Source organism: Chiroxiphia lanceolata, chromosome 13 (assembly GCF_009829145.1).
Source record: "Chiroxiphia lanceolata isolate bChiLan1 chromosome 13, bChiLan1.pri, whole genome shotgun sequence".
Classification (NCBI taxonomy): Eukaryota; Metazoa; Chordata; class Aves; order Passeriformes; family Pipridae; genus Chiroxiphia; species Chiroxiphia lanceolata.
Window position 1 is genome coordinate 18,149,022 of NC_045649.1, and position 19,617 is coordinate 18,168,638.

Here is a 19,617-nt window from a genome sequence, read left to right on the forward strand (position 1 = left end):
CCCCCCAAAACAGACACACAGAGACCCCCCAAAACAGACACACAGAGACCCCCCAAAACACACACACAGAGACCCCAAAAACACACACACAGGGACCCCCAAAAACACACACACAGGGACCCCCAAAAACACACACACAGGGACCCCCAAAAACACACACACAGGGACCCCCAAAAACACACACACAGAGACCCCCAAAAACACACACACAGAGACCCCAAAAACCACACACACAAAGACCCCCAAAAACACACAAAGACCCCAAAAACCACACACACAAAGACCCCCAAAATACACACACAAAGACCCCCAAAACACACACACAAAGACCCCAAAAAACACACACAAAAAAGCAAACAAATAAACAAACAAAAACAAATTAAAAAAACGAAACATAACATTTTTGCATCAAATAGTTGTCAAAGTTTGCCATGGAGGTGGAAGGCAGGAACTTTAGCACAGGTTTCTTTCTGAGAAAAACTAAACATAGATATTTTTCATCAAGCTGATGAAAGCTGCCCCACTGGAAATGTGCTTTATTAGCCCCTCTACATTAAGAATTCCTTGTAATCCACCTGGAAGTTAACACCTAACTGAGGACAGTGCCAAGAGGGACCCAGACCTGCAGCATGCAGGCAATGAATACTTGGAAGTCTTATCTTTGAGGAATCCATTGCCATTTTAAAAATTCAGTGGAACCTTGGAAAAACCCAGTTTCATCTACTTAAAATTTCTCTGCTTTTAACTACCAAATTTGTGAATTTGTCAGCGAAGGGCACACATTAAACATTACCTGGTCTGCTCTGAACAACAAACCAGTGTTGTACTTCTGTTCTGAAGAGAGGGCTGTTGTATGCCCCACACTGGGGAAGAGATATTATTATATCACCAAGTTTGCTTACTCTGCACTGAGCCAGTGAGCCCTTCCAGCACTGGGAATTCTGCTCAGTGCCATGTTTCCAAGTACAGCCCCAAGAGCTTTCAGTTGTCCCCTCTTCAAAGGAGCTCCATATCTAAGGATTGGTGGAACATTCCTTGCCCAAGTGAAAGGCAAATATGCAGACTAACCCTTAGTCAACAAATCTCCCATCAGATATGTTCTCTTCCTATGAGCTCCCTGTTCTGTCACGTGGTTATTGTCCAACATTCACACTCCCCTAGGAACAATTTTGTTTCCAAGGGTAAACAGAAGCTCTGTCAATAATTGAGTAACTTGGCTTTATACTTACTCTGCATTTTGATAAACTTCAACTGAGATATTAAGTCCTTCCAGTTCCTCCTTTAAGATCTGCAGGTCTGAGTTGACAAAGCTCAGTTCCAGCAGTACCTGCTCTCGGACCTTGTTGTTGGTGGTTGCTCTGCAGAAAGAGACACATCATTTTTTTAGTGCTGGGGAAAAGGTTTCCCCACAAGCTCAGCTGACCCCTTGTCAGCATTCTCAACATTTTTAAGATTTTTTTTTTATCCCCTTTTCGAGATGATACAAGACCTCATATTTCAGATTTTATCTTCTGTCAAGAGAGTGCCTGGGATAGTTTCCAGATAACTGTACATGCCACAGAAGGTTTGCTAAATGCTAATTTTTTGGGGTTTGATTAAGGGTCAGGCTTCTTTTCAGATACATTAATCGACAAACCTAAAGCATTAAACAGAATCACTATCCTATTTTCAGATTATGTGATTTTTTTTTTTCCTAAAAGAAGACAGGAGAGTGGAGGTCAGGAGACATTTTTTCAAAAGATACTTCCCCACTTTATAAATTGAATCAAGATCTGTTGAGACTTCTGATCTTAAGAATAAAAGAACAGTTACTACAGAAAGATCTACTGGTAGAAAGATATTTCTTTTTAATACAAGACAACTTTCTCTATAATTTGATTTTGTTGCATGTAAGTGATTTTTTGTTTCTTGTTTCCTTTGCCATTTCTGTTTTTAAATCCCAACATTTTGAACTGCTGGCACGGTGGATGGTAGTATCTAGCTCCCCTGAGTTTTTCTGTGTATTCATATCACAATTTCTAACCTGATTCTCCATATAGAGAATTTATGAGAACATTGCTCTTTCCAAGAGACTTAAACCATCTGTATCCATAACCACAGATATGAGTTTAAGATAAAAGGTCTTGATCTGTACCCACAGATACAGATATTATACCTTTTGAGTCCAAATCCTAGACAATAACAAATTTATTTTAAATTTGCAGCATTTTGCATTTATCTTTATTTTAAGACAAAATTCACCTTCATAAATATTTAGGAACAACTATGTCATAAATCTAGGCTGTACTTGGAACACCAAGGTGTCCCCCAGTTTTATGGACACCTTGGTGAAGAACTAGTTATTCCAAGGTCAAAATTCTAAGTTTGCATTTCTTATTATAAATTAGTTATCTGTGAATTTTCTATGTTGTACTTTATTGAATAACTTGGATTGCTTAAATTAAGCAATGTTAACATTTATTACCATATTAAGACAAACTTGACACAAACCTAGGGTGGAATGGATCTTCCTCAGTAAAGGCAGCACTAATAAATAATAAATATAAATAAACTCATAATACATAATATATAATAAATAAAACAATAAATAACTGGGCAAGCCTTGATGCTACAAGCATTTTAATCATGTCATATTAAGGCTCTGTGTTTAGTCTGGTTTACCACCCTCCACAGGGTGGTAAAATACCTTTTTCAGAAACCCCAATGCTCCCTCCAGGTCACCTTCTCTGTTGGCTCTCTTGCTGTAGCATCTATGTCAATTTAGAGTTCCTTTGATTACCTTTTTATGGGGTTTTTTGCACTGTAGACATTCTTTGTAATGACAACCAGCAAAAGGCAGCTACAGGGGCAACGTGATATCGTTGAGATCCACAGAACTCTGACTTAAATTTTAACTGAGATTTTCCAGAACAAAAGACAATGGAAAGGAGTGGGAGACATTCAGAAATTCTAAAAACAAAAGCCTTTGCACTACATGGATCGTTTGCCTCAAGCCTAGCATTTACTTTCAGCCAAAAGTAAAGAAAACTGCATTTCCAGCTTTTTCCCAAGTCCTACTGCAGAAGGCTCCTTGTGGACAGCAAGTGTTTTTTCCTTTTAGAACCTGATGAAATTCAAATCAAGTCTGAAAACCTAAAGCTTGTTGATGTTTTTCCTTAGGAGACTAAAGAAAATACATCTAGCCATGTGAACTATCTATTTTTAAAATTTTTTTAAAATTCCTTCTTTCAAAGAACTAGCAAGTTTTAATAGTCCAACAGATGTAAATTCACTTTAGATTTCTAAAAACTTAAGGAATAAATCTGATCCTCTTTCCTTAAGTAGGCTTAGTTCCCACTCTTGTAAACAGCAACTTCAGTATTTCAGCAGTTAATACTGGCATCAGAAGCTGAACTTTAGGACAGCTTTAAGTTGAATGTTCCCAGTGTCACTTTAGACACTGCTCATCTCCTCAGCCCTTACAAAACACTCCTCTCCATGAGCTGAGTGAACAGTGCTCAGTTTCAAATAATAATTTTGCTAAACAAACAAAAGGTAGCAAAAGACTCTAAGTCTTACTCCTGAATCAACTACCAGAAAAACAAAACAAAGTTAAGTCAGTCAGAGGCTAAAACTACCTAAGCTTTCGACCTGTCCCCTCTTGTGCAAGAGTGGAGATAAAGGGAGGTGACAAGCAAAGGGCAACCTATCAATTACTGAATTTATCCAAGCATTTTCACTTCTTTAAGTATACTTTCTAGATTTGGTTCTTGAAGAACCATTGTTGCTCCACTTGTAGAGAAACAGACTCTACAGGAGACTATTGCAGATGAGAATTGAGAAAATTTCCAGTTCTTCTGTGCACCAGGGGGATGGATTGGCTGTTGGAAAGCTACAGCACTGTTTGCTAAGCAATCAATTAAGGGATGCAACAGCCTTAAGACAGGGCCAACACAAGGCTATTCCTGTGGGAACACCAAAACAAGGAACCATGTCCTTAAAAAAAAAAATTTGTGGACAAAATACAATAGATGAAAAGCAGAATCTCTTCCAGTTACCTCCAACTTCAGGAAAATTGTAACCCCAAAGTACATTTGTGCTACCCTGCTACTCCTGTGTCATCACTACGTGGAATAAAGGAGGCAACTGATGGTCCTTTCCACTGTGGGGCACAGAGCTAAAGGATCTTGGAGAAAGCAACCACACAGGGGCACTTTGCTTTGATTTGAGGGGTAAAAGGACTCAGTCCAACATCCACCACCTGCGTCTCCTGGAACGCTTCCATCAGCGCTGCCTCTGTACAATCCTAAACATCCACTGGTCACATTATGTGACTAATAGAACAGACTGTGTGTCTGTTCTGGAACAAGCAGCAGCCACAAGCATTGAGGCCACGTTGCTGAGAACACAGCTGTGCTGGGCAGGGCACATTTCCAGGATGAAGGACCAACCACCCCCTCCCTAAGATCCTGCTTTACAGTGAACTTGCCACTGGTTGCTGCAAGAGAGGAGCCCCAAAGAGAAGATTCAAGGACTCCCTGAAACAACATCTCAGCCTTGGCCATATTGATCACCAGAACTGGTCTACTCTGGCCTCCAATGGGGAGGCTTGGAGACACCCCATCTATAACGCTGCTGATGCCTTTGAGAACACAGCAGGATCACCCTTGGGGAGAAAAGACAATGCAGAAAGAATCGTGTCTTGCAGAATTTACCACCTAAGGAGTCTTTCTGCTGTGCCTTTTGCAACCAGACTTGTCTATCTCATATTGGCCTTTTCAGCCACCAGCGTGCTTGTAAGAAATGTGGGTAGAGCCCTTCCCAAATCTTCATTTGCAAAGCCCGGCCATGACAACATTCAGCGAGGTTCACTGGCCATCATCACCAGCAATAAAGCTGAACAAAGAGAGCCACCTAAGATAGTGTAACATCGAGCTGTTTACTACAACAAAGCAGCGCTGAAAGGGAACTTGAGAGCAGGTAAAGACCCCGTAGAGCTTCAGCCTGAAAAAACTTCAGGGCGATTCACAAAGAATCCAGCAGCGATTGATGCAGAGTGTCAGGCAGACCGGGAAAAATAAACTGCTAAGAGACTTTTACAAAATTAAAAGAATTTTTTTTTAAAAAAGCGTTTCTCCGAAGATAATTAGGAAGCCATGCCATTTACCTTAACAGATTTTCAGCACCAGCTCTCATTCTGACTGCTCTTAAGATCTGCTGATTCAGGACAGCTCTCTGATTTTGCAGTTTGCTTCGTCCAGTCTCGGCAAGAGGATTGCATCCCTGGAATTAAGAAAACAAGTTTTTTTGTTGTTGTTGGAAGACACTTCAGAGGGAGTAACAGTGAATTTAAAGGAACGTTAGTGGCATGGGCTCTGTTTGAATATAAATTAACTACAATTACATCAATGACAGTGTTTCTTATCTTAAACTTGCTCATTAGAAGTAAAAGAGACAGCATGACCACAGTATTTAACGTTTAAATCCAGACAGAAAATATTTGTTTTAAAGCTTAAGTACAGGTGTGAGACAGTCTGTTCTCCCCTAAAAACATTTTCAAGGAATCTTGCAAATACAACCCAATTTGACAGAATATTATTAAGCTCCTACAGGTGCTCATAAAAAAGCAGTTCCTGGCAAGGTAGGAACTCCCATCAAAACTTCTGCTTAACCCTTGCTAAAGATCCGAGTTCCCTCCTGGGATATATGCAGCCTTGAAACACAACTCTGTCAAAATCAGGCTTTGGTGGCACCACTGCTCACAGTTTTAAGAACCTTTCAAAGGATCTCTGTCCTTTCCTTCTGGTGCTCAGACCTTCGGTACAACTCCCATCCCTCCTTCCATCTCAAACTTATGAAAATAGAGCTTGACAGGGTGAGATGACAATTTTACCTTCAGACATTCATGAAATTAAACCCTTAAGAAGCGTGAAATCCAGAATTCCCAAGAATGCTCTGGTATATGTGCACACCTCACACAAGAACAAGACTCAAACTACTGAAACCTGTGTTTGAGCAGGACTGAACCATTGTATTCTGGTGAGCACTGATAAGCTAAAACTGTTACAGATGAATAGGACTGCATGGCTGCCCTTTTTTTCCAAGGGAAACACAAATTGAACACCTTTTTAAATAGGTGAGAAGTTTCCCTTCCACACTTTTATTCTTTGCCCCCCCCCGCCACCGCTCTTAAAAAAGAGACAGCCAGCACATCCCTGCAGCCTTAACTATTAATTCTGAAGCAATTATTTGCTTTTTATTGGTTTTATAACCACTCAGCTTTAAAGCCTTACCCTTAAATAACGAATGTCCTTTAGAGTGGCCTCACCCGATGTCATTACAAAGCTTATCAGTCCTATTGATTGTGTCTTACGCAAGAAGGAGGCTCAAATCTCTCAACACAAGTCTTGTCTCAACTACTCCAGCCACTTAATTATGCACTATTTTGAACATCTCCCTCTTATTTTTGACTAGAAAAACTTAATTCTGCTATAAGAGCATTTAAAAGTCTCTCAATGAGCTCTAACTATGAGTGGCCAAGCGTTGACATATGAGCACAGCAAAAGCAAGCATTTAAATAGGACAAGAAATTCTGATCATCTCCTTGAAGTTCAGTCATTTGGGTTGTCAAGTGAAAGCAAACTGACCTGACAATAGAGAAATGAGCTGATCAAACCAGATTACAGTAATTGGACTGAGAAAGCACACAGCCCAGTATTGTTAACTTTAAATCACTAGTTTGAAAAGTCAGTAGTAAATAGGTAAAATGACAGGAAGCTTGTGCAAACATCTTCAAAAGCACCATTTGACAGACAACCTGAGAAAACCACATCACATTAAATAACTGATATTGCAGAATTGTTTCTGCATTGAGGTACCACGTGCAGCAAAGCCCACACTTGGGAGTGCAGTGGATCCTCTCTTTGTTGAGAACCCACTCACAGCGAGCACAACACAGGGCAGATGAACTTCTTACTGGTGGGGACACACAGAGGGAGCAAACTCCTTCATCTCAGATTAAAAGCAGCCCTTTACCAAATACTTTGTGCTCCTTTACATACCTTTATACACAGAGACATAAGCAGGGCACACTTTAGTGTACACATGGTCTTATAGACACAAGTTGCTTTCTGCTCTCAGTCTGTTCCTTTTTCTGGGATGCAGCCATTTTTCCTACTTTGCTTTTTCTTCATTTTGTGTTGTGTAATCTTTTCTGCTACTGGTATTCAAATCCTTATTTCCTTCCATTCCATCCATGCCATTTTTCATTTGAACCTCACCAATTATTTCCTCTTGCTCTTAGGATTCATTTTAAACACTCAGTTCTCATCTCAGGCCCGTCATCTCCATATTCCTGCACAGTTATTTTCTTCCACTTCTTTCTTGACCATTCAGTCCAAGGATCCTTCTTAAACACATCCTTGCCTTGCCCTTTTTCTCATTTTTTCTGTAAAGCTGCAGCTTCCTTTTACAACTCCCTGCCCTTCCTGTGTGCCAAACATGCTTGATAACATCATTCAAACACTTTTTTACAGCTCTGCTTCTGGGAATTTTTTTCAGGAAGATCAACTGCCTGACTCCCAAGCCCATGAAGCTCCTAGAATGGGCTGTTCATTTTAGTGAACCTTTGATCAAGCTCCAGCCCAGAATTCAAACAAGCTCCTACTGAACAATGAGTGCAAAACGTCAACGATCTTAAACTCTGTGCAAAGAGAAAAAGAGTCAGAGAAGTTTCCCTGCATTTCAGGTTCAGGAATAATCTCTGTATGAAGCTTTAATGCAAGAACAGCCCTGGGCCCTAAGAGGACAAGCACTTCTTGGAAAACGTTGCTTTTTGCATCTCCTGCACAGGGGATGAGGACATTCAGCTAGTCTGTGTTCATTTGCAGGCTTAAATTCTTTATTGTAATCAGGCTGCCACAAAACTGATGGATACAGGACAGTGAAATAATAAACATCTGGAAAAAAAAACCAAAATCATGGGAAATACACAATCTGGAAAAGATATCCCCTTGTGTAAAGCACAAATTCTGTGTAACAAAACATTATTTAGCAGCCAAGTTCAAGCAAGTGCTTAATTTTGTTTTCCTCCAGGTAGAAGATCCCTTCTCCAGACAGCATTTCTATCTGGTTCACATTTAGACAATCCCAAGAATGTTAACATTTAGTTCATTATAATAAATGGAAGCCAAACTTCCCAGTGGTTTCCACACCTGTTGTTTCATTTCTTGTCAACAGGATACTAGATGCTTCATTTAATTACTGTTTATTGCTTTGCCAAGCCAAGCAAACCTGGAGAACAAACTGGATTTTACCCTGGCTTATACACTATCAGTAAAATTCTTAATTAAACAGCAACAAAAGAATGGTTATTACTAAGGAAGTTGTAAAAATAACCAAGAATGGAGTATAGTTTAAGCTTTCATTGCATGAAGGAGCCTTAAAATCCTGCAGTCTGAGGGGTTTAGCCAAGTTTGTGGTTTTCCAAGTTCCTAAACTCTAGGCCTTGAGAAATTACCTGCCACAGAGAGAAGACAGTATGGGCCTGTGAAAAGTATGGGTCCCCAATAAAGAAACAGTTGCATTTAATTTGGAGGTCGGGAAGCTCCTTCTTCAAGAAAATGTCAGAAATCCAGTCATGATGGACACAAAAATCAGGACTCTGACAAACAATGAGTAACAGCAGTAAGTATCTGACATTAACATAAATATTATTTACGAAGTAGTGGTTTGAACTTCGAGGATGAGTCACTGTCTGAAGGTGACACAGAGTTGAAACTGGGTGTGCTTCCTTACTTAAAAGAAAACATTCCTTTCCAGCCAGAGCAACCTGTGCTGCTTGTCAAGCCCAGCAGTGGATGCAAATGGCCCTGTCCTCCAGCTATTTAAACACATACCCATAGAACTTATGCACATAACTTCTGTGGCTGTAACAGAAATTGCAGCAAACAGCATGATTCACACCAGTGTTTCTAGGACTGATCCCAAGTCCTGCTGAATTGTTATTTCCTTACCTTCTTCAAGGATTATAATTAACGTTTCTTTTTGCATATTCCTACTACCACAATTTTGAAAATTTAGCTGTATGCTATAAATCTTTCAGAAGCACAAGTTTTATTTGAGGGTTTTATTGTTGTGTTTGGTGGTTTTCTGTGGTTGGTTTTTTGTTTTTTTTTTCATTTAAAGAAGGGGAGAAGATCTGGTCTTCCAGAGCCTAATCTACTTGTACCACGAACCAGTATTTTATAGTTCCAAGTGCCTGGCCCCAAAGATTAATATAAAGTTAAAGAACTAATTATTGTATTAAATTCCAAAGATGTATTTCACATACAACACTCCATCTTGTCACACCACTCACAAAGCGAAATTAAAATTAATATTTCATCAGAGACATCTGTCTCTTGGCTAACCCAGTTTCAGGTGATTCTTCGTTTCACATGAAGGCCTCCTTTCTGGTTTAGGTTTCATGAATTCGTATATAATGAGTGGATCTGGGATGACAAATGTATGAATCACTGCAATATTGTTTCTATCCTGCCAGACAAGCGGAAAGAAAACAAATAGGCAAATAAATATTCCCGTGTCAATGCTAATGGTGATGGTTGCCTGGCTACTAATGACTTAAAGAGAAGCCCAGGAGCTAAACCACAGTAGAAGGACAGGTGCAGCAGGTTGGTAAACTGATACATTAACCACAAGTGGGGGGAAGCCCTGCAGAAATAACCCCAAAAGTTAAGACAGAGAGTTAATGAGGGAAGTGCTGATTCACAAGCTGCACATGGGAATAGGAATGGGAACCTTCCTATCATCTTCAGCCCGGGGCTCCATTCATGGAGCTGCTCACTTGCTGATTTCAGCTTCTCCCCTGACATGGGGGACTCATACACAGTCTGTCCTTCTGAATCATCAGCTTGGGCTAGATGGTAAATATTTAGGCTCACAGATGGAACCAAAGCTTTAAGAAAGGGAAGAGAAAAGAAAACAGCATCTCCCTTCGACTGATCAGTCTGAAGCTTCCTTAAGCCAGCTGTCCTACTGCTCTGCCTCCACGTAGCACAGGGCACTGCTGCCCAAAACCACCAAACTGAGCCAGAATGCTTCGTGGTGAGCCAGCAGATGCTGCAGAAAAGGTAACCTTGGAAAACGAGCTGGGGCTTTTTGTTAGCATTTATTGCAACTTCCTGACTGATGAGGGAAATTGGTGGGAAAATACAGCAGAAAGAATCTCGTTAGACGTCTCTCCTTGCTCCTACCCACCCAAAAAACCAACCAACCAAGCAAAAAGCCAGGCAGGCACAGCCCTACTTACAGGTCATCACTGGATCCTGTTACTCAAGGAGTACTATGTTATAAATATCACGAGTTCTGGACGTTGATGTGTTTCAGGGATATTTACTTTGTGAAAACTTCCTGGTCAAGCAGAGTGGTTGCTGTAATGGAAAAGGAGGAAAAACAGAAGGGGAGAACAGCTTGGAAAAGAAAGCTGTTTCTCTCACAGGAATTCAAAGGTAACTAAAGGAACTAAAAGGTAACTAGGAAGAGGTCTGAGAGGCCAAACAATCCACAGACCCATGGCAGGCTTAAAGAATAACTTCCCCTTAGGTGGGAGAAGCATCTGGCATAAACAAAGCAGCAACAAGGACGGATCTGCTTTAATCACTGTTGGTCTGTTGAAAAATCCTTCCCGTCTAAATGCCTTGCTCTCCTTCTAAAACAGATGGTTCTTTGCTCTTATCATTAGTTTTGTCATTATTTTCATAGGGAAAAAAGAGTGGGGGCAGAACTTGGATGAATGTGCAGGACACGCATGGCTGATCCTGCCAGTAACAGTGAAAGAATGTGGAACTGCACACAGAGCAGGTCAAGGTACGAGCCTGATGGTCCCAGAGCACAGGTACAGTTTGCCCTGGCAATGTCCACTGAATTAAGCTACCCACATGGATGGCCAAGATAAACTCAACAGCAGCAGAACCAATTTCCTGGTACATTATCTTCACAGAAACTAAAACGTTCCAGGCAGAAGCTCCATCTTCCTTTTTATGGAAAGTAAGGTGCTGCTTCCACTTTGCCATATCCTCTTCAGGATACCAGCAAGGATATTTTTGGCTGTTGCCTGTTTTGCTTTTAAAAGTAAAATGCTTCTCCCAAGTTTGGTTGTAGCTGATCAAATGGTTTAAGAGGGTTGTTTTGGAGGGGAGATGTAAGGAGAAAGGAGTGGGGGCAACAGTGACAGAGTTATATGTACCCTGTGTGGTTCCACAGCTAATCCCCTTAAAATTAGACCATAAAAAAAAAAAAAAAACAAAACAAAAAACAAACAAAAAAAAAACCACCAGAAACCATACAAGCATCTGAGACAGCTCAAAACATCTTATAAGTTTAAGGAAAATTTAGTTTTGCCTATATAAATTGCAGGCCTTTGCCATGGAGATAATGGAAAGAGGTGGGGCAAGAGGAAGAGGAAAAAGTTCCTCCAGAGCAGCTGTGACATCAGTGGAAGGGAATGGGAAGGGCAAGTCTGAGAAAGGGTGCAAGTGGACTGCAGTAGCTGCTACCCATCATATCTCAGACTCACCTGGCAGAGTCACTTTCTAGTGACAAGAGAAGTCAAAGCAGGAAACAGGACCAAGCATCTGTTTCCCCATTTTTGGCCCTTCACATAGAGCCAGTCATAGTTTCACAGGGCCCACTCCCTACATAAAAAAAAGGCACCAAACAAGAATTAAGTAAATAAGTTGGTTTACATACTGCATCTTGGGGATACTGAGCCTTGCCTTCTGGTATGCTGTATTTAAAACTTCAAAAAGCATAGCACACAAAAGGGCACTGTAGAGACTTTGAGCATACTTCCCATAGTAATCCATTCATCAAAAGAAAATGTCAGGAGTCTAAAACAAATGGACACTGTATGAACTGCTCCATTTTTCTCAATTATAAAATTGCATTGTGCATAATATTCTTAGAAAGCATGGAAGGCAGCCTCATTGTGTAAATATTGCTTGGAAGCCCTTTTGTGAGCAGGATTGATGCAAAGTGTTTTCACCTTGCTCCACAGCTCACAGAATAAAAAGGCCAGTTAGGTGTTTTGACCTAAAAATACAAGGACTAACCCTGGAAATTGATGTGATGCTGCACCAACAAAAGTGGTAAAACAACCCTCAGATCCTTTCAGGAAAACAAAAAGTGGTGTGATTTAAAAAGGGAGGGGAAGGTGACAGACCCAGGGCCACCCATTAACAGCTCCCTCACCAGTTTCAGTTACATGAAATCACCCAGCACACCATTCCCAGGGACACGTGAGGTCTGAGGTTATTGTGTCCAAAGTGCCTCCTCGGGTTTGCAGCTTCCAGGAGTGCGATTGTTTTGGGTTGGTTTTTTTTTTTGGTGTTTTGTGTGTTTTTCTCCCCCCTCCCCCCCCATCACTTAGAACTATTGAGTCAGAAAGAAAGCTCTACTAACCTTTGAGACCATACAACTAATGTATAACAGGGAATACTGATTTCTGCTTACTTTTAGGGACAGAAGGCTTTGAGCATCTAGCCTAATCTGAAGTTTGTAACTATATTAAAGACACTTATGACCTGGTTGAACCTTCGAAAGACCTGAGGGAAGAATGTTTCACTGCAACACTGCTTCACTCAGATTTTATCAGATTCCTATCCATTTTCTACTGCTTTAAGACATAAGCAATGAAAAGTGGAAAAGATGTTCATGATTAGGTATAAAATTGATTTTACAGTATTTTCATGGACCAGAAAAACTTCATTCCTGTCCAATAGGCTTTACACTGATTTAATGTTGTTTCAATGACCTTAACTGTAACGTGGAACAATTTAATTTAAAATAAACTCAGTCCTTTAGCAAGTCTGAGCACAGAAGATATACTCCTCTTAGGACCTGAGGCACAACTTGGCTACTAAGCTTCAGTTAGTCCTTATCAGTAAAAACAAACAGGTGGAAGACTCAATTTATCTAAGTTCATGAAAAGTCAACTTTTTTACTAACATGCCTCAAGGCAGTGTATGAACTTCCCACAGAGCAGAAAACATAGCTATGAAAACTAAGTAATTACAACTTTGCCACACTTCATGATTTCCTGCTACGGACTACTAAGAAAGAAGTGATTTATTCACCAAGTATTATAGTGGGATTACGCAAATGGAGAAGCCAGACAAATTTGGTCAAAGTCTTGTTTCAGTCTGTCTAGTTATTTACCAGGTGGTACCTATTCCTTGCAGCACGGCTGGCACGGATAAAACTTGGCTCTTTTCAGACGCAAACAGTTCCTCTGCTAAAGGGCAATATTGTTGCTTAAGCTCCTGCAGGCTTATGAATTTGGTAAATACTTGGGGAAAAAAACCAGCCCGTAAAGACGCCAACAAAGCAAAGCATCTGTACCTCCCTACCATGGAATCCAAGTGGTTGCTAATGTGCGTCGTGGGGATGTTTTTGTGCAGAGGTGAGCAGCAACAAACTGATGTATGCAGCTTTTTTTTTTTTTCTTCCTTCCACGGAACGGACATTTCATGGTCTCGGGTCCAGAATCTACACAAAACCCCCGTGTACCTACACCCCGACTTGAAACAAAAGTTACAGGAGCTGAGAACTTAAAAACAGCGAGGGGAGGCTGAATCAAAGCTCTCCGAAAGCGGCACTTACTGCCCTTCACCTCCGGTGAAGTTCACAGGAGCCCACAGGGCTGCGTTACAGGCGATACTTAACCGTAATTACTGTTGTGCAGAAAGAACTCGGGTGCTGGTTATGGCATAAGCCGCCCACTCAGTCTGAACAGTAATTAGGGCAGATGTTCATTAAGAACTTCCTAACGAGTCTGTTAACTTACTCCAGCAAACTTTCTTACAGGTACGTAAAGGCAATTTACTCGAGAGCGAGCGAGGAGACGTAGTGAGGAATCGTAGGATCACAGAATCAACTGGGTTGGAAAAGACCTCCGAGATCAAGTCCAACCCTTGATCCAACATCGCCGTGTTTACCAGACCACAGCGGCACTCAGTGCCACATCCAGTCTCATCTCAAAAACCTCCAGGGACAGTGAATCCACCACCTCCCTGGGCAACCCATTCCAATGTCTGATGAGTCTCTCTACAAAAACATTTCTTCCTAAAAGGAGAGAACAAGGAAGAGCGCAGAAAAAAAAAAAAAAAATAAAGGCGACAAGTGGAATTTCGCTCATTTTGTAAAGTTACGAGCGCTCCTGTTCCTCAGGGTGACGCCCAGCTCGGCAGCAGGGAAGAGCCGCCCGGGACCCTGAGGAGCGCGGGGACAGCTCCAGGCGCATCCCCGAGGAGCCCGAGCCCAGCTCCGGGCACGGCCCCCAGGGATACAACCCCTGTCCCCGGCCCGGGTCAGGTCCTCATCTCGCCTCCCTTCCCCGTCCACCCCCCAGGGCTGCCCCCCGCTGCCGAGGGATGGAGCCCGCGACGCTCCGCCGGGACAAAGAAGACGGTGAGCGACAGAGCGGGGACCGCCAGCCCCGAAGCGCCCTCGGGAGGAGCCCCCCCGGGTACGGAGCCCCCTCCCGGGTACGGAGCCCCCTCCCGGGTACGGAGCCCCCTCCCGGGCACGGAGCCCCCCCCCCCCGGGCACGGAGCACCCCCCCCCGGGCACGGAGCACCCCCCCCCCGGGCACGGAGCCCCCCCCCCCCCGGGCCCGGAGCACCCCCCCCCCCGGGCACGGAGCCCCCCCCCCGGGCACGGAGCCCCCCCCCCCCGGGCACGGAGCCCCCCCCCCCCGGGCACGGAGCCCCCCCCCCCCGGGCACGGAGCCCACCGCGGCGCTGCTCACCTTGCGAAAGTAGCCGTCCTCGGCCGGCTCGGCGGCCGGGCAGCCGCGGGGCGGGAGGGTTTCTGTCATCTCCAGCCCGGCTGTGTCTCCACTGCCGCCCGAGCGCTGCTCCGCCGAGCCCGACCCTGCGGAGCCGCCGCCGCTGCCCCGGTCCCCGCTCGGCCACACCCCCGGCAGGGCGGGGAGGAGCCGCCCCGCCCCAAAACGCGGCCCCTCCACCGGCCCCGGCGAGGTCCAGGTGGGCATTATTTGGCTGCTGTCCGTGGTGGGAGCCCCGGGGGGTGGCCGGGATGCCCCCCCGTGCGGGGACGGGCGGTGCCGGTGGCTGTGGCGGAGTGAGAGCGGGGCTCGGCGGTGGGGTTCTGATGCCCTCAGATCATTTTAGGCAACAGTTCTGCCCGCTCTTCCCCGGCCGCGCTCCACCGGAGCGTGCCCGAGCCTGGCCGGCCACCCCACCGCTCTCCCGCTCGCCCCCCGGCGCTCCCCCCCCGAGCCTGGAGACAGCAGACAGCAGACAGCTCCTGCCCCCCCGGCACCGCCGCCGGCTCTCCCCGGGCCCGCCTCCAGGAGATGCGGTTCCCCGCGGGTGCTGCCCCTCGGCGCGGGCTCGTTCCCCCGAGAGGGGCGCTCCCAGAGCCGGCGGTGCCCCGGATCACCAGGGTGATGCCCGGGGCCCGCGGGGCCACATCGCGCTGCAGCGCCGGGCTTTGGGGTGCTGGGGACCTGCCCGCTCGGTCCTGGGGCTGCGGGTGTGTATGGACCTGCCCGCTCGGTTCTGGGGCTGTGGGTGTGTATGGACCTGCCCGCTCGGTCCTGGGGCTGTGGGTGTGTATGGACCTGCCCGCTCGGTCCTGGGGCTGTCCCTGTCGTTGGGGGACCCGGCCGCCCGCCCCCCGATCTGTGGGGCAGGAGCCCAGCAGAGCTCCCAGAGCTGCGGTTGCTCCAGCCCCGGGCCCCTGATAAGAGCTGCGGTATCTCGGTGGAAGGCAGGGCTGGCCCCGCTCGGGAAAAACTGCTGTGGGTTTGACCTGAGCATTGCAAAAACCTGCAGTGTCCGCTCTGGTGAGAGACCTCCTGTCCGAAACGCTCCGTTGTATAACCGGTTTCGCAAATGCTATTGGACACTTGTGTGAGGAATCTGCCAATATTGGTTCCTATTCCCAGCCGTGCCTAACCTGCAGAGCTAGATGGACATTTAGCGTTGAAAGGTGCAACACTTAAATTGGTAATACCAAACCTGGCTTCTTCCCCACCACCCCCCGCCTTTTTTATTTTTTTATTTTTTTTTATCTTTCTTAGAATTATAGTATAGTTGTGTCAGGCAAAAAATCTGCAGAGACAACATTTTTTTATCAAACGAAAAAATATCATCTTTAACAGAAACCTTCTTTGAAAATGCTGGTGTCTCCAGATAGTTATGCAGAGCAGGCCGATTAAACTGCGTGTCTACTGCATATTTTTGAAGAAGACTACAGTCAGCAAATCAGAAATTGGGATCCAAAGATTTGCTGTCTTCAAATCAGCTGAATTTTGTTCCTTGCGATTTTGTTCACTCTCGCCCCAGTACTTTTCTTTTTTCAATAATTCTAAGAATATTTGGATGAATGTATGAAAATATATGTCAAATGGAAAAAAGTTAAAGTAAAAAAGTGGTTTAAACTGCTCCAGCTTCTGATTTGAGGATGTAAAAAATGGTTTAAATTATTTTTATGATACCTCACAAAAAGGATTTTAAAATTTAAATCTTACAAATCAGGACAAAACTCCAATGCAATACGGAGGAATTAGTTTAAGATAAATGAGCAATTTGGCAGTGTAGGCTGTGCTGATACAATCTGGCAATTAAAATAGTATTAATGTGACCACCTTGTGAGTTCCTCTCACTCGGATAAAGGGCACTTCATCATGACTGTATTAGGACTGAGACTGTATTTCTTAAGTAACTTGCCTGCATACAGTGAATATGTTTGTTTTTTTTTTTTTTTGCAAAAGCACACACTGATTGTATGGTCTCAGTAGAACTGAGCTGTGTAATGACTGGGTAGGAGTGCTCTCTGCCCCTGGAATGTAAATTGCAGCTTAGAACATTCCAAAACCTGATTTACCGTCAAAAAAAACCCATGTCCCTGCTCTTCTGACCATCTTGTCTCCAGTAGCTTTTTGGTTGCCATTAGAATTCCTAAATAGACCTGGATTTATACTACAAATTTTCTCAGTTTCTTGTGATTACATGAATCAGAAGGTTTAGCTGCAGCATTGTAAAAGTTGAGAAATACAGCCCAGAAATGTAGACTCATGCAGTCAGAAAACGGGATGTATGAATACAGACGTTTGGTTGATATTTATCTTTAATATCAGAGTAAATTCAGTGATCTGGTGCACTGGGCATGGCATTATCTCTACGAAAGCATCAAATTTGCATCCAGGGAATATCGGTATGTTGCGCCTGAAGTGCTGAATTTGAAAGCAATGAATCTTATCTCTGCATCAGATCTCTCTCTTAGTTCTGTAGTACTGGGTGCTGTCTGGATTTGTGCATTTTCCCAGATAAACCAGCCAGGTGATCTGGACAAGGACCATGCTGGAAACAGGCACAGAATGGCAGAGATTGAGTCACCCCAGATTCTGTCCCACAATAGTAAAGGTGAGAGGGACCAGAATTGGGACCAGAATCTGGACAGCCTTACATACAGTTTGTATCATTCCACTTGTTCTTCTCCTCCATCTTGGAAAAATATGTGACTAAAGGAAATCCTATCAATAGTCTTTTATTTGGCCACTAGGAAATAGCCTCAGTTTGGGAAATTAATTTCCTGCTGGGATACCTGTGGATGCTCTGTTACATACTCAAGACAGGAATCTGCCTGCTCTCTGTAAGAGGAATGTTTCTCTTCTGTGATTTTACAGACCTTGTGTAGGTAAAGGTAGGTACCAGGTGTCTCCAAAACAGCTTTTGTCCCAGAGAGAGCCAGGGGCTTACCAGAAAAAGCACTTTATAGAATAAAACTACGAAGGGAGAAGTGTGCATCAACTCCTGCTGTTTCTCAAGGCAGGTTCTGAAGATTCCAGTTCTTAATGGGCAAATGTTTGCCTGCTGTAGGGAAGTATTAGGTGAGGAGAAAGGAATCATAGGTGGATTTTTTTTTTTGTGGCTTTGGATGGCCACAGTATGATTTGCTATAGATGTTTTGCAGCATTTCACTGCTTCTTCACCTTAACAGTGTGAAGCACATATTAGCTGCAGCTTTATCATCACTGAAAAAAACTCATTTGCTGTCGAATAGCAAATATGCTTTGCCTATTTCACTGTGAAATCACATTGGAAAAAAGACATTGCAGCTTCAGTGGGAATTAAGAAAGTAAGACCAAACAAGGCCAAAATCATCACCACTTTTCACAGCTAATGCCTTGCCTTGAACTGAGATCCATAGATAAAAATCTGTGCAGTTAAGGACAATATGTGTTACCTCTTTTTTTTTGTTTGTGTTTTTATTGTTGTTGGGTTTTTTTGTTCATTGCTTTAAAAATTGAAAATTAGCACTTTGTAGAAGCTAAAGCAATGCCTCAGGGTCTGTACCTCAGACTGTTTTGTCAACTGATCCAGCAGCCCCGTGATGACAGGAGGAATATTCAGGGGAACATTCCCATTGAATACAAGATAATGCAGAGGTGAAGTCAAGCTGGCTGTCTCTTTTTGTTGTTTTGGTTGGTTTTTTTTTTAAACTAAAAAGGTTGTATTTTTATACTTTCTGTACTTAGGTTTCCTTTTTTTTTTTTTAATGTGATTTTTAAAAACCCTGTAAATGAATCAAATTTCTTTTATATATCAGTTATACCAATTTTAGTCTGAAGTTCCAGTGACTTGCATAACTTCAATCAACAAGAAGTTATGTATTTAAAGAAGCAGTTTTAAAGAATATAACAAAAGGCATAGGAAGACACTTCTGTAGATGACCTTCTTGATGAACTAATACAGAACCAGATGTTGAAAACATATTGGAAAACTAAAGTCTGAAGTCCACCTGTGGCTTAAGGGCTCAATTTCAGCCTCACATGCACTAGCAAGGATGTGAGCTTTAATTCAAAATTACTGTGTTTTTTTTCTCACCAGGCGAATTTCTGTAAAAACAGTATTTTAAAAGTAAGTCATTCAGATCTACTAATATTTTAATTTCATTACAGTTAAAGACATTGGAGTTATTCTCTTATTTAACAGCTACAAATAGGAGTTGTCACTTGGTTTAACAACTGTAAACAAGAGAGTTAACCGTGGAGAAGGAAGTACCACTGGGATGCAAAAGTAATTCTAATCTGATAAGAGCCTTAAAGGGAAAAAAAAACTTCAAGATTTGATTACCCCAACTGTTTGAGCCTATCAGACAAGACACTCAAAATATTTTCTATTAACATTGTGCAAAAAAGGCCTGTGTTTTAAGTCGAAGTCACATAGAATTGACTATTCAGAAACCATTATTTCCTAAACAAAGAGAAACAACAACTGTGTTAACAACTCATTTTGCCACCGTACGTTCTAGCTAAGTGCTTCCTAATTAGTAACGGTGATAAAAGATAATGCACGTAGATATGTGTCTGTGGCACCTACTCTATTGTTTCTAAGTGAATTAGAGACTTAAATGAAACAGAGTACTCCCTGTTTACATGGAACCGTGTAAATATTTCCTATGGAAACCTGAAACCACATGAAACTCTGCTAGTTTCGCTTTGGAAGAAACCAGTTCCATTAAACAAACAAACAGAAATACTGGGTTAGGGAATACTCAGATAAACTTGCAGAATACTTATCTGTTAAGGGCAGGAATCTCTCAAGGCTG

The 19,617-nt window shown here is 43.1% G+C and overlaps 1 protein-coding gene across 1 annotated transcript in view; it reads right to left on the reverse strand.

The window, feature by feature from the left end:
• RHPN2 (rhophilin Rho GTPase binding protein 2) overlaps positions 1-14,950 on the reverse strand; it is a 30,234-nt gene extending 15,284 nt beyond the window's left edge. The window contains exons 1-3 of the mRNA XM_032700770.1: positions 14,786-14,950; positions 5,147-5,262; positions 1,230-1,358 (exon numbers count right to left, since the gene is read on the reverse strand). Coding sequence (XP_032556661.1) covers positions 1,230-1,358; positions 5,147-5,262; positions 14,786-14,854 — 314 coding nt within the window. The 5' untranslated portion in view covers positions 14,855-14,950. The remainder of the gene's footprint in view (positions 1-1,229; positions 1,359-5,146; positions 5,263-14,785) is intronic.
• Between the last annotated feature and the right edge of the window lie 4,667 nt (positions 14,951-19,617).